Source organism: Chaetura pelagica, unplaced genomic scaffold (assembly GCF_000747805.2).
Source record: "Chaetura pelagica isolate M959 unplaced genomic scaffold, ChaPel_1.0 scaffold562, whole genome shotgun sequence".
Lineage (NCBI taxonomy): Eukaryota > Metazoa > Chordata > Aves > Apodiformes > Apodidae > Chaetura > Chaetura pelagica.
The window spans coordinates 284237-306687 of NW_009952307.1; the positions used below are offsets into that span (position 1 = coordinate 284237).

Here is a 22451-nt window from a genome sequence, read left to right on the forward strand (position 1 = left end):
CCAGCTGGCTCATGCTTCTTCCCCTCTGGAGGGGACATGGTTGACCCAGCATGCAGGCAGAGCCCAGCACTGGGACTAGGTGCTTACCAGCTGTGCATCTTTCATGGGATGGGGCTGCCCAGAGTGGGCAGCTTGAGGCTGGTAAGGGTGCTGGGGCTGTTCCACAAGTCCAGGTTGCTCTGGGATTTTTTTGTTTATTTGAGAACTGTTGGGAAAGGTTGTGCTGGATTTTCACAAATGAATGTGTATGTTTGATGAAGGAAGAGCAGCCCTTAGGGGAGCTGAGCTGCTCCCATGTGAGGCCTTTGCTGTTTTAGCAGACAAATTAGCAGCACGCTGCTAAAAATAAATGTACAGAAGACCTTAGAGCACCTTCCAGTACTTGAAGGGGGGTCTACAGGAAAGCTGGGGAGGGGCTTTTCATCAGAGAAGATAGTGATAGGACAAAGTGGTAATGGTTTTAAACTGAGAGAGGAGAGATTTAGGTTAGATATTAGGAAGAAATTCTTCACTCTTAAGGGTGATGAGGAGCTGGAATGGGTTCCCCAGGGAGGTTGTTGATGCCCCATCCCTGGAGGTTTTTAAGGCCAGGATGGACGAGGTTTTGTGCAACCTGGTCTAGTGGTTCCCATCCCATGGCATGGGATGATCTTTAAGGTCCCTTCCAACCTTTATGATTCTATGATTAAAGGTAGTTTTACTAAATATTTTGCCCTGGTTACAAGATCCATCAAAGTTGAACACTTTCACAGTGTTCTTCCAGAGCAGTTTTGTGATCTGATCTGCACATCCGATACTGATTTAGCCTTTGCACTTGCATGGACCAAAATAGTTGTGGTGGTCTTCAGCATAATTTGTAGCCTGATCTCCTTCCCTGGGTTGCAAGGGCAATTAAACTCTGGGAAGGGTTTGGGTTGATCATAAGTGGAATTTTTAAAAGATCCATTTGGCTCAGACTTGTAATCTTGTGTAAAGTGATTTTTGTCAGGTCTATAGTAATGAATATATTGTATGTGCATATGCAGTCCTGGAAATGGTCTAACAATTAATTGCCATTCCAATTTTCTTTTAGTTTTCAAACTTTTTGGCAGCTGCTAAGTTGCAAATATGGCACAGTGGCTCTTTTCTGTCCTATGTGATATAATAGCTACTTAATTTCTCAGATAAGAAATATGGAATTGGAGGTAAAACACTTCACTGAACTTTTGCAGTCTTAGATTAAATCTTAATTATTAATCTCCATAACTTTTACAGCTGTTGAACACCTTGATTTGGAGGTAATAAAATTAATCTGGTGAATTAGGTTTACTAAGTGCATTTTTTAATTGAATTTGAACTTAAAACCAGTTGTAGCTGACAATTGTCAGTCCCTGCTTCAGGCAGTATCACCACTTAGATAACGTTCCTCGTTTCCGAAGCACCATGCTGGGGTGATACTGTTTGGGTGAAATAGCTCTTTTTTAGTGACTGACTCTCCTGCCATGTTTTCCTGAATGCTGGCTCCACTCCTGGGGGCATTTGGTGAATTTGTGGACTGTCACTGTTCTCTGTCTCTTCCCTACCTGGCCGGGGGCCCCAGGTTTGCTTTGGCACCCAAGGTGCATGGGAGCTCGTGACCAGGTTTTCAGGAAGCCAAGGGGTTGTTGATTAAACTTTTTACACACAGTTGAGCATGTACTGTAGTCAGCTGCCTGCTTTTATTTTTCGCAGGCAGTTGCTTTTCATTTGCATACATATTGTGCCAAACACTGCCTACTGCTGCAGTGAGAAAATGGCCTTCTAGTATTGCTGCCACTGGGTCTTCTGTAACGGGAGTTGCTAGGTGACTGGAAGAGGTAAGGTGTATCTGAGGGGAAAAAAATAAAAATACAAAGCTCAGCTGTCAATGTGATTTGTATTTCTTATCAAGGCTTGAGATGAGAAATTAAACTTACTCATGCTTGCATAAGATGCTACTGAAGTCATGTTCTTCTGTTTTTCCTGGCATAGAAACCTCATTAAACTATATGAAATAATAAGAAAATACTTCAAAGCATTCCTCCAATTCCTCCTCATGCACCCGACATCAAAACACAAACATTTCTTCTCTCTTTTTTTCCTTCCTTTTTCCTTTACTTTCTCTTCCTCAGTCTCTGACTGATGTCTCTTTCTCCTTTGAAGACTCATTCAGAGCCTATGTCAATCTGGACCTACAGTCTTTAAGATTAAAGCTGCATTTCTGGCACAGTAACATAAAATATGGACACTGGTTTGCTGTAGAGAAAAAGCACATCCATCTTGTATCTTGCTTTTTGCCCCACTCTCTGATTTTGCTCATGTTTTCAAGTGCTTCTTCACAATAAATGTGCCATGCCCCATGTCAGGTATTCATCTCCTCCCATACCATAATGATATTCTTCTTATCAAGTCCAAAATACCTTTCAGGAAATTTGACACTCAAATAGAAATGGTGCTTATGTCTGGCAAGATCTGACAGTCAAGGAGGGTTCTCAGTATGCTTCTGGCACTCCACCTATCTATCCAACAGAATATGTGATAAAATGATGAAGGATGTAACAAGATGATAATGACAAAACCAATGTTTTTGTAGTTTGGTTAAATGAAAACTCAGCTACTCTGCTGGATTATTTTCTGCACTTGAACAAAGCATAAACAAAATGCATGCACAGTTACTTTCAATTGAAGTTCAGAATCTCACATTTAGACACAAATCCTACTAATAAAGTATTTGGAAACAATTGGCCTCAGACCTGCAGAACAATGTATCTTTTTGGACTTGTAAAACAGGACTTTAGGGTTGTTTTATAGTTTGTCTTTGCAGCCAGACTAGCTTGACTTGTTCCTGAAAGCATTTTTGGCCTCCTGTCACAAACTGAATTTGACATCATTTTCTGCATAAATAGAGTAGGAATCAAAACCTCCTATTAGGAAGCCAAGGCAAGTCGAAAAAAAAGAAAAACAAAACTACCCAAAATAAAACAAAAAACCCAAACAAATGCATCTGTAAGTCAGGACACCTTGCTTTGGCATGCTATTGTACTTTTCAAAGCTTCTGAATGGCTGCACATTAAGAAAGGTTTGAGCTGTCCAGTAATTCAGACTTCTTAACTCACCTGAACTGCTGACTTTGTCTGTCCTTTCTTGCATAATAACTACTCTTTGATTGCTTAAAAGTACAGAAGCTTATCCATCAGATTGGTTGTGTTTAGTCTTACCTAATTCTGTGTGTCTTGTATTGTTTTACCTTGTAGGGTCCACCTTGAAACGACTATGTCTAGGCAAAGATCACAGTAGTAGTAACTATCCTGTTTCTGTTTCTCAGTATTTCCTTCATAGCATGGGATGTTTTTGGCTTTTATTTATTTATTTTATATATATATATTTTTTTTTACTAAAAGCTAGTTGTTTAACAAGTAGAGCTGATGCACTTACATGAAATTAGCCTGTATAAATTGTAATACTTTGATACCAATGCATGTGCTGTGATGTCTTGGGAACCACGCATGCTGCAAGACAGTTGTGGGGTGTGTGTGGGACCGTGCACGCATGTGGCCAGAAACTGGGTTCTGTGTTTGTCTTCCTGAAATACTCACCTTTATATGACTGCAGTTCTCTGCTAGAGGAATTTATGGCTTAAAACCATCTTGTTCTTGTTGAAGCTGCATGAAATATTAAGCACTGATTGAAGAGCTGTCCTGTCAAAATTCTTGTTTTTCTCACTGGTCCCTTTCCCCCAAGCAAAGGAAAAGGCAATGAGCAGTATTCACGTAGAAGTTATGTTGCAGGTTGAATGCATGATCATTTAAAGGTTATTAATGTATTTTATATAACCACAGGACTAATTAGTTTACTCTCTTTCAATGGCTGGTAACTGATTAACACAAACAGGAAGACTCAATGTTCATGTTTGCTCATATAATAATTTTACTACAGTTCTATGAACTTTTTGCTTGGAGAGATGGTCTTTATTTCAAATCTTCAGCTATATCTAATATGTTAGCCAAAAAGTTCCTTGATATTTTCTGCTGAAGTCAAATTCAGGCACCTTCAGTTGCTGTTCCCAGCCCATCTTGCTGTGTCAGACTTGTAGTTACCAACATATAAAAAAGGACAGGTTTTTTTTCTTGTTCTTCTAGAAATAAGTGCACATATGAAAGCAACTATCTGTCAGCACTCTTCCTGTCTGCTTTTACCTATGCCAAAAGTTCTGTGTCTGTATCTTTATCTTTGTCTCAAAATCTCACACACCCACTATGTCCTCCTGTCCTCTTTCTTCTCTATATTTGGGGTCCTGATGGGATTTTTATTTTCCCCCAAGAAATATGCACATGGCAGAGTAGATGATCCTGACGTGATCATGAGAGGTTGTGGGTTCCTGGAACACCTAGAGAGGTGTAGGAGCCAATCCTACTTGTAACCCATATGACAATTACATTTTTCCAGGAGGACAGTAAACTTATGCAAGTAAAACGAATGGTAAATTTATTTTCTACATGCATACAGTTTTAGCCTCTGATGGTGGTCTCCTCTGAAGAGACTCTGTAAGCCTTGGGATGTCCATGTTATGGTCATGGCCATTATTTCTTCTCTCTTAGTCATTAGTGTCACCTGGAGAGAAGCGCTGGGCACAACAGCTAGTGGCTGAGGTAACAGAATGGGATAGAAAATATGGACCCATTGGACTTGGACCATTTCTTTAAGCAAAGGTGTTCTGTAGTAAGGAGGGGGAGGGTTAAATTCTGAAAAGCCACCATTTAAATTGCACTGTTTGAGCAGCAAAGTGGTGATGCAGAGATGCCATTGTCAACTTTCTTTGTGTGTGATTTTCCAGGATCCTCCACAAACAGTCTTGCAACGTGTCCTGAGCCCCTCCCGCAATCCACCTTGCAGGTTCAGGCCAACAACAGTAACAACAAGAAAGGGACCTTCACAGACGATCTTCACAAGCTGGTTGACCAGTGGACAAGCAAAACTGTTGGAGCAGCACAGACAAAACCTTCTTTAAACCAACTGAAGCAGAACCAAAAAAGGCAAGACATGGAGCCAAAGGCTAATCCCATGCAAACACAGAACGAGACATGTGGAGTAAGTGGCACTCCTTGAAGAACATACCTTTTGCTATGTGTCTGACAGCCTTTGCAGAACTCAGATTTGGAGGAGGACATAGACTAAAATTACTTCAGATAGATGCTTCCTATAAATGTCCATCTCTTTAAGTACTAAACCAGATTTTTTAAAATGTGTGTTTTGAAATAACTTTGAGGGATATATATATATAAAGATATATATTTTTAATTGCAAACTGCTTCTTAACAGCAATATGCAGCAATGCTCATACGGTTAACTATATGTTGCCCAACTGAAGCTTTAACTATTCCTAAAGCTTTTTTTAATACTCATCTTCCTTAGGGCAGAAGAGTGGTGGGCTGGAGGTGTGGTGGTAATGAGCCTTTGAGTGGCAGTGCAGTGAGTAGTGTGCTGAGACAGGGCAGCTCGACATGTTTGACTGGTGCTTGTTGTCCTGGGCATCTCTGGGGCTGCCTCATGAAAACACCATCTGCAGCATTGCAGTGAGAGTAAACTAAACAACATGGGAATTAGAAGCACCCCCATTCAGACCCTCTTAGTCTCAGTAGCAGGAAAAAACCATTGCGACCTGTGTTTGTGTCTGTGTTCCTGTTTTCGTGGCCGAGGGATGGTACAGGGCCAGGCACAAAAGTGAAGGAAGATACATCCAGAATCCCAGTTTATCATTTTGTCCCACCCCAGTCTGGGTTTCCAGCCCTTTTCTTCCGCCTCACGGTTGGATGATTCTTTGACTAAATTTTTTGCTGGATTATGTTTTCTGGAAGAGTGGAGCTTGAGCCGAAGGTGAGGAAAACAAATGAATCTGAAAAGCAAAGAAACAGTGAAAACAAAACCAACACAGGGGTGCTTTGTTATCCCTTAGAAACAAGATAACTGTCTACCACCCAAGGTCCAGATAGTGAAGCATTGCCTTTTTGGGATGTTGAAGGAAAAAAAAACTTGTCTGCAGCAGTGGTAGCTCTGTAGCTGTTTGTGTGTGACAGCAGGAACCACCCTAATGCCTCTAACTTGGTACCTGCTGGTCTTGGAACTTGGAAGGTCACTGATTGCACAGGGAAAAACATTTGTGCAAATTTGTTGAGCAGTGTTACGTAAATAAAAATGGAGAGTAAATAATCCTCCTGTGCAGTGACGGTTTAACCAGTATAAGCCCATCCTGTAGTAACAGCAGTGTCTCCTGAAGACTCTATATTAATTCTCCCAAAATAAAGCAAGTCCTAGTAAATACAAATTGAAGATTTCTAGAAAGTCGTGGTGAGGGCCCAAATTTTGCTCCATGTCACTTCTTACCATCATTTGATGTGCTTTTTACAGGTTGTTGTCTTTCCCCTGAGACTCCTGCAGTAGTTTGTGTTCCATGGGGCTGTTCTGCCCACTTGAAACTCTGGGAAAGAGAGTGGCTGTTTTGCTTATTTAAATAATTCGTTAACATTGATTTACTTTTCCCTTCTGCAGTCTTGGTGTGTCCATTTCAAATCCCATGGAGATGGCAGAAAATTGCTGTGAGAGGAACAGGAGCATCCCTGGCTTAATACATTGATTTTAGAGTTTATTTCTTTCTAGAAGATGGCAGTTATTTCAGGGAGTTAAACAAGCCTGGTTGAAATATTTTACAGCTAATTTACCAAGAGCTCAGAGGGCTTGAGTTTCCCAGCTCTTCATTTCATGTTATTCCTTGTTCCTAGGAAGGGTAAGTTGGCTGGAGGCCCTGCCAGCCCCACACCACCTCCCCCGGGGTGGCTTTGAAGCCCTTGCACAGATACATGGAATGCAGAAGATGACAAGGTAGATGGCAGAGCTTCCTAGCATGGCTAGTGTTGAGGTATTTTGGCCGTGGAGATGACAGTGCATCAGAGATTATGGAAAACAGGGCAGGAGATATGATTTAAAAGACTTCTACAACAGCTCAAGGGCTGTTGTCATTCTGCTGGTTGTGTCTTCTGCAATTCACCTTGAAGGTGAAACTGCAGTTCAGGGAGGAGAGGGCTATATGATGTTGGGAGAAAAACAGCCAGAAGAGGAGGAAGGAAATTATGTGAAAGGATCTGGTTTGGACAGACAGACAAGTGACCTGTAGCATCAGTTCATGGAGTGATGAGTTACATGGGAGATGTTGTACCTGCACGGAATCACTGTTGAGTCCACTGCATCAAATGGTCTTGTGTCCTGCTTTAAATATTAAAGGTGAATCCCAAAAACCAGAGGACAGAATTGCTCTCTATTACACCCCTCCACCCTCCCAAGGGAAGACAGAAGGGGAATAAGGAAGAGAGACAAACTTTGGAAATTGAAACTAGATACAATTTACTATAACACAAGATAAAAGGGTAAAACGTGGAGGGGGAAGAACAGGTAAGTATCTCCATACAAAACTGATCTGGATGATGGCAGGGATATGGGAAAGGCAGGGCTGCTCCAGGGGAGAGGTGCACGGCTCCTCACAGCACCCGACGCAGGTGGATTCAGGAGTGAGCGCCTGGGAAGCTCAAGGCAGCAGCAGCAGCCGCGGCAGGGAGAAAGGAGCAGGAAGGGAGCAGGCCCAGCTTCCAGCTCTCCTGGCTTGGATAGATTGTGACAGGGAGTGGGGGGGAATCCTGACCCTTCCAGTCTTTCAGGGTCCAAGGACCCTCTCTCTCTAGACATGTCCAACACTGTGCCAGGGTCTCCCAAACTCTTAACATCTTGAAAAGACAAAAGTAACTCAGGAAATCCCATGAAGGTTGGAAAAAATTACTTTCTAACAGGGAGCATATAAAGCTCAGGTGGGACTTCTTCAGTCCAGCTATTAACACCATATTTTCATTGTCTCTTAGATCAAATACAAAAATGCCTTTTCAGAAAAAGAATAAGGAGCATTGAACAGATTTGCAGCCCACCAGAGAAAGTTATAATAAGGCTTTATCTTGGAAATGAAGTCTAGATAAATAGGAACTGTGATGATTCTTATCCCTTTTTTTCTTGACCAGAACAAACTAGCAGGAAACTTAGGGCAGGTTGTCTCGTCTTCAAACTGGGTGGTTTGGTTATGGAGATGCTGTTGTTGATCCCATGCAATGGTGGGAAATGAGGGGCAGGAGGGAGGCAGAATTCATACCTTCACTTCTACATTTTCTCTAGGGTTTATTGGCCAGGAAGATGTTTCCATGGAAGAGTTTTTAATCACGAGTAGGAGTGAGATGAGTTGTCCCAGGGTGCTCTGTTGGTTTGAGATCCCCTGGAACTGGCAGCACACAGAGGCCACACAGGGGACTTTCACCCCAGGGTGAAAGTCAAGGGCTCCTGTTATACAGGGTATGACAAAGGTGGCATCAAACCAAATGGCCCCTCTCTATTATTATTTTATATTTTTTTCAGTCTCTTAGGCCAAATGAAAATCACAAGAACTCCTTATTGTTTAGGGGTCATATTTTATTTATTTTGTTAATGTTTTATTTTCTCTTGCTCTCCACCCATTGTTATTAATGTGCAGAGTAGTTGTGTGGTCAGTTTTGAGTCTTCTCTGGAAACAGAGGACTGATTTTCCTGAGTTATATTTTCCTGAGATGTTTCTACCACCATCAGCAAATTGTTTCCCTTGTGAATACCGTATCTTATTGGTACCTTTTTATAACTAAGTGCAGGCTACTCTTTAAGGTTGGAAATCAACTTAGAAGAGAAATTGGTGGTATATTTAACAGCTAGTGGTGTTGTTTTCTTCCTCTTTGTCAACAGAAGTGTAGAAAGCAATAAAATAATTGGGATGGAAAGGAAGACTTTAAATTCTGCTTTGTTTGCATATTGTTTCGGCTGCAAATCCTGGTTGATACATATTAGAAGTTTCTGGGGGAACCTTTGGGCAACCAGTTATGTCACAGGTGCCCTGAAATGTTCCTTTTCAAGTGTTTTATTTAAATATGGAAATACACATGGATTCTCATCACCAGTAATTTGAAATGTAATAGGAGATGTTAGGAAGCACTGAAGTCAAACTGCCTGATAATAGTTATTTCTCTTGTGCTCATCTGTGTTGAAGTCATGATGAAATTATCAGTTTTTATAGGTAATTGTGGTGACCACCTGTCAAGGAATATTCCTTGGGAGCTGCACTGTGTGTAAAGCATACTGAATGTTGTGTAGTTACAGGTATTATTTGAAGATGCCTGGGAATAAAGGGCTTGCCAAAAAGATATTTTCTATTCTTCATGCTCTTAGGTCCATGGGTTTGAAAGAAATAACTGTTACCCAAAAAAAGCTATAATCATGCTCCAAGTCTCTAACAAGGTGGTTTCTGTGAGGCGTGCAGGTCTGTGTCAGTCGGTGACATAAATAGGAACTGTGATGATTCTTACCCCTTTTTTCTTGACCAGAACAAACTAGCAAGGTGCTTTGGGCACCACCAGCAACATCCACGTGTCTGTGTGTAGTATATGGGGTCTGGGGAGTTGGCTGTGGGGCAGCAGGCTCTGTGCTGAGAGCCACCAGTGTGGAAATGGGACTGAAGGACCAGAAACACCTTTTACTGTCTCTTCTGTCTCAGTTGGATCTGAAGAATAGTAAAAAAATAGGGTTAGTCTGTGATTGAATCTATTCAATGCTGCCTCTGTGGTCTGAATGTAAGCGCAGCTTTCCAGGAGCGTGGGGGGCCCAGACACCAGTCTTCAGCAGCATCAGATAACTTGGGGTTAGGGGAAACTGGAAAAGGGTGATAAAAAAGACGTATTGGCATCCTTGCCCTGCTGGTGTTGGCAACCAGCTCTGACCCTGTTCTGTCATCCAGGCAGATGTTTCACTGGTTCTTGGAGGTTGGTTTTTGCTGTTTTCAGCACTGCTGGTAGCGTAGCCATCAAAATAGAGCTGGAAATAAAATGCTCTAAATCCTGCAATATCAGAATTAGGTGTGATAAGGTATGGGCAACTTTCCTGGCAGAATTACCTGGGTTCGTCTGTTCTAAATATTTATGATGTTCATCATCAAACACAACTTTCAGTGTACTGGAGCTATCAGTATTACTCAGGTGGCACTTCAGAGCTTGCTTGGTGAGGCATGACAAGGTAGAGAATTAAAGAAACCAGTCCAAAGAGCAGGAATTTTTGTCTGAGCTGGCATAGCCTTTGCCAGTGGGGTTTGTTTCATTTTTACTTACATTTTTGTGTATGTTCTTCTATGTGTGTGGATTATTCTTGCTTTCTAAATGAGGATGTATTATTTTGGGGGGGAGCAGGAATAAATGGAGGCAAGGGAAAGACTGGCAGCAAAAAGAAGGCACCTGGGGAGGCAGAAGCAGAAGTGGTCTGACCCAGCAGGGACCTCTACAGGCTCTTGGGGTAGAGGTGTGATAGTGCCAGGAATAGTTGGCAAGTGCAGCTTCGCAGGTATGACACCTGAGGTGCCCCCACAGAGTTCCTTAAGTAAGTGTATTTCTTCACCAGAGGAAGCTGATAGAGATGAAGAGTGAAAGAGATGGGAGGTGGATTTCACTTCCTTCCCATATAATACAGGATACATTTTAAGATGTCAAGCCAGTCTCCCTTCCAAAAAACCAAAAACAAAATACCCTATTAAATATCTCTAGCAGCCAGACTCTTCTACATGGTAATGACAGAGGTAAATGTTGCAGTGTGTTTGTTAAAATCATTACATTTGAGACTGGGTCTATCTTCTCAGCCTGCTGAAAGCCAGGTCAGCTGGCTCTGCTGGGACTTGGACAGGCAGCAGAACAAAAAGAAGTAAATTAAGGTTGTAATACAAAAAATGAAGTAATGCTACCCATGGTTGGCTAAGTTATGTGCACAGTGTCATTCATCATTGCTAGTGTTGTGTCATCTGAACTTGAATTAGGAGGGCAAAAGTCTCCCCCTGTTTTCCCCTCCTGCCAGAGGATTAGGGTATTTAGAACAAAGCCTCCCTGCGTGGCTGCAGGCTATGGTACTGAAGACCTTTAGTTTTTTAGTGGTCACAAAACATTGAGTTGGGTACAGGAGTCTGACATTGTACCACTTGTTTTCAATTTCCAAGACAACTTAATAGTAAAATCACAGAATGTGTGGGGTTGGGAAGTACCTTTAAAGGTCTTCTAGTCCAGCCCCCCCTCAGTGCACAGAGACCTTTTTAACTCGATCAGGTTGCTCAGAGCCTCCTCAAGCCTGACCTTGAATGTCTCCAGGGATGAGGCCTCCACCACCTCCTTGGGCAGCCTGTTCCAGTGCTTCACCACCCTCATTGTGAAGAACTTCTTCCTAATGTCTAATCTAAATCTACCCTGCTCTAGTTTAAGACCATTGCCCCTCAAGTCCTATTATTACACACCTGGGTAAGCAGTCCCTCCCCAGCCTTCCTTAACCCCTTCAGGTACTGGAAGGCTGCTATGAGGTCTCCTGGAGCCTTCTCCTCTCCAGGCTGAACACCCCCAGCTCTCTCAGCCTGTCTTCATAGCAGAGCTGCTCCAGCCCTCCGGTGATTTCTGTTGCCCTTCTCTAGATTCATTCCAACAGCTCCTTGTCCCTCCTGTGCTGAGGGCTCCAGAGCTGCTTGCCCTGCTGGTGTTGGCAACCAGCTCTGACCCTGTTCTGTCATCCAGGCAGATGTTTCACTGGTTCTTGGAGGTTGGTTTTTGCTGTTTTCAGCACTGCTGGTAGCGTAGCCATCAAAATAGAGCTGGAAATAAAATGCTCTAAATCCTGCAATATCAGAATTAGGTGTGATAAGGTATGGGCAACTTTCCTGGCAGAATTACCTGGGTTCGTCTGTTCTAAATATTTATGATGTTCATCATCAAACACAACTTTCAGTGTACTGGAGCTATCAGTATTACTCAGGTGGCACTTCAGAGCTTGCTTGGTGAGGCATGACAAGGTAGAGAATTAAAGAAACCAGTCCAAAGAGCAGGAATTTTTGTCTGAGCTGGCATAGCCTTTGCCAGTGGGGTTTGTTTCATTTTTACTTACATTTTTGTGTATGTTCTTCTATGTGTGTGGATTATTCTTGCTTTCTAAATGAGGATGTATTATTTTGGGGGGGAGCAGGAATAAATGGAGGCAAGGGAAAGACTGGCAGCAAAAAGAAGGCACCTGGGGAGGCAGAAGCAGAAGTGGTCTGACCCAGCAGGGACCTCTACAGGCTCTTGGGGTAGAGGTGTGATAGTGCCAGGAATAGTTGGCAAGTGCAGCTTCGCAGGTATGACACCTGAGGTGCCCCCACAGAGTTCCTTAAGTAAGTGTATTTCTTCACCAGAGGAAGCTGATAGAGATGAAGAGTGAAAGAGATGGGAGGTGGATTTCACTTCCTTCCCATATAATACAGGATACATTTTAAGATGTCAAGCCAGTCTCCCTTCCAAAAAACCAAAAACAAAATACCCTATTAAATATCTCTAGCAGCCAGACTCTTCTACATGGTAATGACAGAGGTAAATGTTGCAGTGTGTTTGTTAAAATCATTACATTTGAGACTGGGTCTATCTTCTCAGCCTGCTGAAAGCCAGGTCAGCTGGCTCTGCTGGGACTTGGACAGGCAGCAGAACAAAAAGAAGTAAATTAAGGTTGTAATACAAAAAATGAAGTAATGCTACCCATGGTTGGCTAAGTTATGTGCACAGTGTCATTCATCATTGCTAGTGTTGTGTCATCTGAACTTGAATTAGGAGGGCAAAAGTCTCCCCCTGTTTTCCCCTCCTGCCGGAGGATTAGGGTATTTAGAACAAAGCCTCCCTGCGTGGCTGCAGGCTATGGTACTGAAGACCTTTAGTTTTTTAGTGGTCACAAAACATTGAGTTGGGTACAGGAGTCTGACATTGTACCACTTGTTTTCAATTTCCAAGACAACTTAATAGTAAAATCACAGAATGTGTGGGGTTGGGAAGTACCTTTAAAGGTCTTCTAGTCCAGCCCCCCCTCAGTGCACAGAGACCTTTTTAACTCGATCAGGTTGCTCAGAGCCTCCTCAAGCCTGACCTTGAATGTCTCCAGGGATGAGGCCTCCACCACCTCCTTGGGCAGCCTGTTCCAGTGCTTCACCACCCTCATTGTGAAGAACTTCTTCCTAATGTCTAATCTAAATCTACCCTGCTCTAGTTTAAGACCATTGCCCCTCAAGTCCTATTATTACACACCTGGGTAAGCAGTCCCTCCCCAGCCTTCCTTAACCCCTTCAGGTACTGGAAGGCTGCTATGAGGTCTCCTGGAGCCTTCTCCTCTCCAGGCTGAACACCCCCAGCTCTCTCAGCCTGTCTTCATAGCAGAGCTGCTCCAGCCCTCCAGTGATTTCTGTTGCCCTTCTCTAGATTCATTCCAACAGCTCCTTGTCCCTCCTGTGCTGAGGGCTCCAGAGCTGTTCACAGCCCTGCAGGTGGGGTCTGACCAGAGCAGAGCAGAGGGGCAGAATCACCTCCCTTGGAGCAATTTGCACCTGTATCTCCAGGCTGTGGGTGGAATGTCAAAGCCCTGAAGATGCTCTTGAAGCTGAAGCCTTATCAGCATTGGGATATCATGTCCTGTGGTTGGTATACGTTTTGGACCCAACAGCTTGTGCCTCAGAAAAATAAGGTCACAGCTAAGAGAAGAGGTCCACTGGGGCAAGCAGGGAGCTTACGGGTTCACAGTGTCACTTGTGAGCTTCTGCCCCCCCCAGCAGGGCTTGTGCTCAGGGTCAAAATACCTGTACCATGGGTGAGGCACCCAGTCACGCCACAGACCTCAGGGGCTTCCTTTAGTGTTCCTCCATTAAAATACCAGCCTGACTGCTGGAAGTGCCGAGCTAGTTCTATTCAAAGCCCTGACATTGACCCCAGCATGGGTACACACCTTGTCCGTCTGCTTCCCTTTGAATTTTATTTAAATAATATAATTATTTCTTACTCTGTGGATAGATCCTGGTTTGATGGGAGTTAGAGGAGGGAGTTGTAAATTCTGTGAAATTAAAAATGTGACGCAATACTGCAAACCCCATCTGGGCAGCGTTGCGTGTGATGGAGCCTATGATTGGGAAGCTCCACCATCCAGCCGTTGAGGAAGGAGAGATTTCTCTGTCCCTGCATGAAAACCTCAATAATTGAAGTGGATGTTCATAGAATTGTAGCTGGCAGTGGTTCCAGCAGCCCCAAGACTGGAGCAGCCCCCCCACTGTCCTTGCTGCTCTCCCCTGATTTGGCCGCCATCACCGCCCTGGAAAATCTCTTTAGTGCTAGAATTCTTAAAACTTAAGGATAGCTGCAAGAATGTAGGGTTTGCAGGATTTGGACTTTTTGCAAGATTTTTTCTTTTGCAAGATTTGTGGGTATTCTTTGCAGGATTCCCTCCCATCCCTCAGAATTTGGGGTTATTTTTCGCAAGATCTGGGGTGGGGTTTTTCCGTAGAATCATAGAGTTGTTTTGATTGGAAAAGACCTTTAAGATCATCAAGTCCAGCTGGTAACGTAGCACTGGCAAGACCATGAACCCATGTCCCTACATTTTTGGGGGTTTTTGCAATATTTGGGTTTTTTTCAGAGCGTTTTGTGTGGCGTCCAGTTCTCATCTCTTCAGTGATGCCTCCTGCCTCCATAAATAGTGAGGGGATATTCAGGGAGCTTCCCCTTCTATAGACCTGTTGGAGAGGGTCCAGAGAAGGGCCACCAATATGATCCTTGGGCTGGAGCAGCTCTGCTATGAGGACAGGCTGAGAGAGTTGGGGTGTTCAGCCTGGAGAAGACAAGGCTCCAGGGAGACCTTAGAGCAGCTTCCAGTGCCTGAAGGGGCTCCAGGAAAGCTGGGGAGGGGCTTTTCATCAGCGAAGACAGTGATAGGACAAGGGGTAACGGTTTTAAACTGAGAGAGGGGAGATTTAGGTGAGATATTAGGAAGAAATTCTTCACTCTAAGGGTGGTGAGAATGGTTGCCCAGGGAAGTTGTTGATGCCCCCTCCCTAGGGGTTTTTAAGGCCAGGATGGACAAAGTTTTGTGCAACCTGGTCTAGTGTTGGGGTTCCCTGCTCATGGCAGGGGGGTTGGAACTTGATGATCTTTAAGGTCCCTTCCAACCTTGATGATTCTATGATTCTCTGCTAGTAACTTTTGTTACTAATTTCCAATTTTTATGTTGCTTAATAAAGAAAAAAATAGACATAAAAAAAGAAATACACAAAAGAAATAGACAGAAGCCATTCCCAAGTGCCAGAGGAGGAGGCAGTCCTGGTCCCGGCCCAGGTGAGCATGTCCACATGCAGGCAGGGAAGGAGGAGCTAACTGCCACGCTGTCTGTATTTTTCTCTCCGTAGGTTAATTCGGTGAGAAGGGGACTGGGGACAAAGGTTGTTGTCCCAACACCACGCCCCGTGCCCGCCGCACGAGCTGCTGGAGCCTCGCCATCCCTGCCGGTGCCCAGGCCTGCCCTGGGCACGGTGCCACCCTACGTGATGCCCCTCTGTCCCTACAGGGGGGTGGTCCCCGTGCCCGCTTACGGGGTGCGCTGGCAGCAGCAGCAGTGGGGAGCCGCGCAGCCCCCGTTCCCTTCCAACCTTGATGATTCTATGATTCTCTGCTAGTAACTTTTGTTACTAATTTCCAATTTTTATGTTGCTTAATAAAGAAAAAAATAGACATAAAAAAAGAAATACACAAAAGAAATAGACAGAAGCCATTCCCAAGTGCCAGAGGAGGAGGCAGTCCTGGTCCCGGCCCAGGTGAGCATGTCCACATGCAGGCAGGGAAGGAGGAGCTAACTGCCACGCTGTCTGTATTTTTCTCTCCGTAGGTTAATTCGGTGAGAAGGGGACTGGGGACAAAGGTTGTTGTCCCAACACCACGCCCCGTGCCCGCCGCACGAGCTGCTGGAGCCTCGCCATCCCTGCCGGTGCCCAGGCCTGCCCTGGGCACGGTGCCACCCTACGTGATGCCCCTCTGTCCCTACAGGGGGGTGGTCCCCGTGCCCGCTTACGGGGTGCGCTGGCAGCAGCAGCAGTGGGGAGCCGCGCAGCCCCAGTTCCTGGGCAGCGCCGGCATCGCCCGCTTCTCGCCGCTGGGCAGCACCTGCCTGCGGCTCTACCCCGTGCCGCTGCAGCCCCCCGCCCGGCTGCCCTGCCGCAGGTAACCGCCTGCTGGGGGCACCTGCCGTAGGGAACCAACCACCTGCTGGGCGGGAGGTGCTGTGGCCGTGGGGCGAGGCAGGATCCACCACATCCAGCACTGGCTGTGGCCTGGGCTCTCCGGAGAGCTTGCTTGTCCTTGGCAATATTTGCTTCTCTTTCATCGCTGAAGACACGTTATTCTGTTGTGTTCTGGTGTTTTACACTTAGTCAATGTACTTGAATTGATGACTAGAAAATTGTACTAACCCTGCAGGAGTACAGTGCCTTGAAATTCAGCTTTTCAGTTCCAGCTGGAAAGAGATGTAAAATTATTTGAAAGGTGTATTTTATTTACAGTCTGCTTGTGAGTTGAAATTCTTTTTATTTGCAAAGATATTGAAGGTTTACAGTTGATGTTCTTTATTACTCCCATTCTGCTGTAAATGCTTTTATTTTAATCCATGGGTGGAATTCTTGTTTCTGAAGCTTTTGAAAAAATAACAATTGTGCAGTGAGGTTTGTTTGAGATGCTGATAAAAAATTGTGTTTGTACAAGGAGTAGTGAAATGCACATTTGAAAACAGAAGCATTTTCAGAGTGGTCTGAGTAAGTTGTACCTAAAGGACAGGCAATAGCTTTGGGCAGTGCTGTTCATTCTTTTCCCCAGTCTTTGGTAAAGCTGTTGTGCACAGCAACGTATTTAACAGGCAGGCAAATACTGGTTTCCTCTAGATCAGCAGCAAAGCAGATCACATTTCTTTTACCACTAAGTTAAATTTCAAATCCATGCATGTTTCATAAATGAAAAAATCCAGCTGCAGTGCTGATTATTGGAGCACACATCTCCAGGCTGGTGTAAGAGCCATGTAAGCACAGCACGTGTGAGCACCTGAGGTGGGGAAGGCTGTTCTGCCTTAGACACACTCCCACGGGATGACAACGGGAAGGGATTCGTTTTCATGTCTGATACTTCAGTTTTGGAGCCTCACTTTTGCTTGAAAACCTCTTTCTGTCTTCATTCCCTTGATCAGTTGTCATGAAGTTTGCGCTCTGGGTGGCCTGGACACCTCTCACCTCTCTGAAAGTTGCTTTTTTGCCCCTTGTGCTGTGCACTGAGCCTGCACCTCTGGGCCCGGGGGCGCCGGAGGAGCCGCCGACGGTAAGTCCGGGGGCAGGGGAGCGGGGTCCCTGCCTCGGGGGCACCTCGCGCCGCCGTGGCATTTCGGACTGAATGCTGAAGGGCAGAGGTGTCTGCCAAGCTGTGAATTGTATAGTCCTATTGTACTCTGAGCATTCGGTCTGTCTAAATTATTTGGTTTGTACCCTTTGAATCTATTATTCCATCAATTCAGTTAGAATTGAATTTTATAGACAATTATGCAGAGTCTCTTCTGCCTGGACAAAATACTTACTGTAGTAAGAGATTTCTGTTCTCTGTAACATGTATCTTTAATTTATTTGGTTTTTTTGTTAGATTCATGTCTGTATGCTTCATGAGCAAACATGAAAAATATGTTCTCACACCAGTTTTCCTTCGGCTTGCACTGAATCCTCCAGTTTATGTCACTATTGCCTGTTGTATAGTCCATCCCTTGTATACTGACAAAGTCAGTGGCACTAAAAACCCCAAGAAATTGTATAGATTAAAAAGAAGAAAAATAAACATTTTGTGCTTGAAAATTGTGTGAAAAACCCAGTGTTTTTCTGAAACATAGAATTGTGTCAATTCCCAGCTGTTTTAGGTAACTCTACCTTTGTTTTCCAGACTATTATTCCTTGACTTGTGTAGAAGGAACAGATGTGGTACCTCCACTCGTTCTCAGGTTCTGCCCATAACTGGCATGGCTCACCTCTTGGCTGCTGTAGAAGTGACATGGTGCTCCAGAAGTCACATAGAGCTACCTCACAGGTCATGTTGCTCAAAATCCTCTGCCCTCTGCAGCATTTCTGGCATTGTGCCACTATGAAACAGAGTGGAATGGGACATGAAGTGGGTTCCTTTGAGCTGATGGTACCTTCAGTATTGCTGGTAGTGCCCATGAGGATGCTGCTAGTGTTTGGTAGGTGATGAAAGAGAAGCTTGGACTGTCTCTTCAGCACTGAAAAGCAATAGGGAAGCCCTTTTCCCTTGATCCTGGAATAATTCAAATGTGAGGAAGCAGAGACACAAAAGTTGGCCCCCATGGCAGCACCCTCTTCGCAGTCATGGTTGTTAGTGTAGGAGAACTTAGGAAGGGGCCTACAGGAAGGGCTTGGTGCTCCTGCTTCTGCGTTCCTGCTGTGTGTGCTGCGGGGGAGCCTGTCCCAGGCTGGGGCTGTGCTGCATGTGCTGAGTGTCCAAGCTGGGCAGGCCCAGGAGAGCCAGGCTACGTGCAGCTACTGCATCTTGAGCTGGTATTGGTCCCTGAGGCTGATGTTTGCATCTTGCTATCCATTGTTTTAATTTTTTGATAGCTGTGTTGGCTGCATTTTGTCCAAGTGTTCACTTCAAACTATGTTTTGTTACCCTCCATTGTTCCCATCATGTCAGAGCAAGCTTGGAGCCTTGGTGGCAATTAAGCAAGTGACATGAATTTAAATAAATGGGACAACTTCGTGAGGAAAGGAGTGAGAGGACCCAAGAGGTCCATGCTGCACCATGGGAGGTGGTGGGTCTCTCCTGTAAAAGACATTCCCCTTCAGATCCCAGAACTGAATTAGATTTATTCCTAACTCTGAATATTGCTTTGATGTGCAGCAAATAGGGTCAAACCAGCTGGGTGGCATTCCTCACCTGCTGGTTGCAGGCCTGCAGCAGTGTCTGTAGCTCTGTCACCTCCTGACCTTCCCAGCACCATTCTGTAAGGACGCATGTGAAGCCAGTACGAATGAATCCTCAGCTTTAAATACAAGGTTCTGATGGGGAAATTCACAGATCCCCTAGTTTTCAATCTTTTAGATGTTTTAGGAGTTTTTCTTTTATTGAAATAATGCTTTGGACTGCCAAGTTGCACACCCGGTATTTTGGAAGTGCCAAATTGCCCATCTGCCCTACATTTGGTTTCCTGATTGCCATAGGCCATGGGGGAGGATCCAAGTGCCTAATATCCTGCTTTCCCACCCCATCCCTGGTTCACATGGAGCAGGGTGGGCAGAAGGAGAGCTGCTGCCAAAGGGGGGGCAAAGTGGGGAGCAGGAGATTATGAGGAGAGACATTTGAGCAGCTTAAGGCTCTTCTGCAAACCCTGATTCAGCCTCCCTGACATGGATGTTTTTATGATGCAGAATTGTCCCTTACAGTTTCTTTATGTGATTCACCCTGGTCTTTATTCCACAGCTTTAAAGAGGAAATATTACTGAACTGTCAATTTACACGTCTCCAAAGTGCTCCCTTTTTGCTCTCTACTGTATAACTCCTTCGCTTTTCTTGCAAGTATTTGACATTGGCTGGTATCCAAGACAAGATGAGGTTTTGAATAAGCTAAATGTGTCAGTCTCTTTGCTTCTACAGATTCATGTTCAGGAGCAGGGCACTCTCATGCTAAATTATAGCATTTCTGAAATAAATTTCTCAGTCAAGCTGAAACTTTTGCCATTTGGTATTTGTGGAAGGAAATCTCTAATACTTTAGAATTGGTCATTAGTTTAACTTGGCTTTGTCAATAGTTGCTGTTTCCCTTCAAGAATTGCTTTTGTGGTTCCCATGCACTATTTTCAATTCCAAGAACATGCAGGATTTTTCCAGCCCAGCCCCATGGTGGATTGGTAGGGCCATGTCAGTATTGTTCAGTTAGTGCATGTTTGAGCTGGAAGAACATCGGTCCCCCTACGTTCTTTGGAACTTCCCTTGGGAGGGTTGTAATCACAAGTCTCTGTTCTGAAATAATTTGACTTCAGCATGGTTTTCCTTGGGTCACCCCTAATGAAGCAAAGGGTTCAAGTGTTTTTGAGTAAGACCAAAGTCTTGAATGGTCACTAATAAGGCAAAAGCCTATGTAGTGTTCTGCCTTTCTCCCAACCAGCCCCCACCTGAGCTGTTCAAAGTGTTGGCTTGGAGACAGAGGTCACAATTGAAATATTTAATGACTGTTGAATGTCTTCGTAAGGATTCCTTCCATTCTCTGGTTCCTTGCTGGCCCTTCCCAGCCCCTGATTTCTGGTACTCTTGAGGAGGAGGATAGCAGTGCTGGAGGGGTATGTGGTGGCTGAATGTGGGCAAGGTCTCTCTACAGAGTACACAAGCAGGTTCATATACTCTTTGCTGTCACTGATAGATTGATATATTGCTATGGGATTGAATTATAAAACAACAAAACCATAATTGTATGGAATTCCTTGCTGTACTACTGGTGATGGATTGAATCCTTGAGGAGCACTTCTTTGACCTGTGGTGTTGGTCTGTGGTTGGCTGGTGCTCAGGTAGGCTGAGCTTCAGTTGAGCATTTGGGCAAGCTCTCTGCTGTGCTGATCCTTGTGATGGTTTTTTCTAAAGGAACCTGGTAAACACTATTATTTTCTTGGCTGTATGCTCCTGAAATGAACCATTGATGAGATGGGAATTGTGTTGGGACTGAAACATGTTGGTGACCTTTGGTGGCACTGCTTTTTGATGGTGGGTCTATTTGTGGAGCCGTCTGGACAGATAAAGCAGGAAGGAGATGTTCCAGCCCTGACTGAGCTGGTTCTTCTGTTAACACAGAGAAGCTCCAGAAGTGCGACATAATGAAATGGATTTTAGGAGCTGTCAGGTTACAAATTTCTGCATTATGAAAAAATTTGTTGCTCAGAGGGAAGTGGATGTACGGCCATGCTAACGTTAGCTGTGTCGGTAAATAGATTACTTGTCACTGACTCATCTGAGAGTCAAGCTTGTACCAGGAGGCAGCAGCTTCTGAAATTACCTGGTCCTTTCTGCTTTTTTGTTTGTGGCTTGTTGGGGTTTTTTTGCAGAGTGATAAATATCTGCTATAACAGTGACATTCTTGTGGCAAGTTCTTGGTTCTTCTAAGTCTGGTGAGCAAGTGAATCTTGGATTAATTTATTTTGATGGAGTACCACTGGGTGGATTCACAGCGTATGTGTAGTGTGTTGTGCTATTCATGCGCTACCAAGGTAGAAGGAAAAGTTAGAGGGTTGTTTTATTGTTTTCCCTCAGAAGAAGCTCCCCTCACATTCCTGAGGCACCACTGAGTGCAGCGATGTCACCATTGCTCTTGGGGAGCTTCTGGTGAGAGGATGGGCATGGAGAGAGCCTCCTCAGCCACTCTTCTTAGGACATTTTGTCTGTTGTAGCTTTTCTGAGATATTCAGCAGTTTGTAAAAACAAGGGAAATTTGATAAGAAAGAACCAGCTGCCAGTCTTTCTCAAACAGGTTTTCCTTAGGTCTGACATAAATACCAAAAAAAAGGTATCTGCAGAATAGCTCATTTTGCCTTATTTTGTTTTCCTGGATGAAATTCCGTGCCAAATGCCGGTTATCAGCAGCAAGCAGATGTTGAGAACAGTGGTGGATTCAGGTGGATCTACAGAAGGGATGTGGATCAGAAGCTGGGGGAAGGAATTGCGATCGAGACATGATTTGATATCCCTTAAAAGCAGTTCTTCCTACAAGCAGGGTCAGAGCAAGAAATACAGGAGGAAATTGGCACCACATGTAATGAAAGCAAAGCCTGAAACAGTGGAGACCCATCAGGATGAGCTATGCCAAGCCCAGATGACATCTGCTTGTACACTGAGCTTTCCCTGATGTCCCTTGCCCTCCTTGCTCTTCTAAAAGACTCTCTGCATTTCTTCTGAAAGCATCTAGCAACCTGGGTGCTGTATGAACCCCTCTGTGCTTGCAGATCCAGGCCAGCCTGCATGGTTCCATGCCGTAGAGCGAAGGGCTTTGGTGCATGTCACTGCGAGCGTGTCACCAGCACAGCCACGTGTCCTGGTGGGGCACGTAGTGGTGGGGCATGTCCCAAGGGATGTGTGGTAGCACCCTGGGTTGCTGCTGCTCCATTCTCTTGCTCTGCTGTCCACACCCTCACCGCATGTTGTCCTGGTGCTGCTGTTGCAAGCTGCTCCGCAGCTCTGTGCTCTCTCGTGTCCCGCAGCCGTCTTGCCCGGTGGTTTGCAGAGGAGGATGGAGGCTGCTGGATCCCACCCCTGCCTTGTGTCCTGCTGGCATGGAGCATGGCACCCCTGCTTCCCAGGGAGGGGGATCCTGGGCTTGGCTCCGTTTCTGTCAGACAAGGGAGCAAGGCCTGGGCTCTGCTGGGAGCGGCTGTGCAGGCTGTGCCCCCAGCCTCCCCCCGTCCCCTCACACACCTGCCGGGGCCCAGGAGCCTCTGCTGCCCTTCCCTGCTCCCGCCGGGGACCAGG

General features: G+C 45.0%; 1 protein-coding gene across 1 annotated transcript in view; it reads left to right on the forward strand.

The window, feature by feature from the left end:
• Positions 1–22451, forward strand: part of WNK2 (WNK lysine deficient protein kinase 2) — a 128064-nt gene that overhangs the window by 105073 nt on the left and 540 nt on the right. The window contains 5 exon segments of the mRNA XM_010007821.1: positions 3252–3296; positions 4832–5085; positions 15317–15434; positions 17148–17194; positions 17196–17264. Coding sequence (XP_010006123.1) covers positions 3252–3296; positions 4832–5085; positions 15317–15434; positions 17148–17194; positions 17196–17264 — 533 coding nt within the window.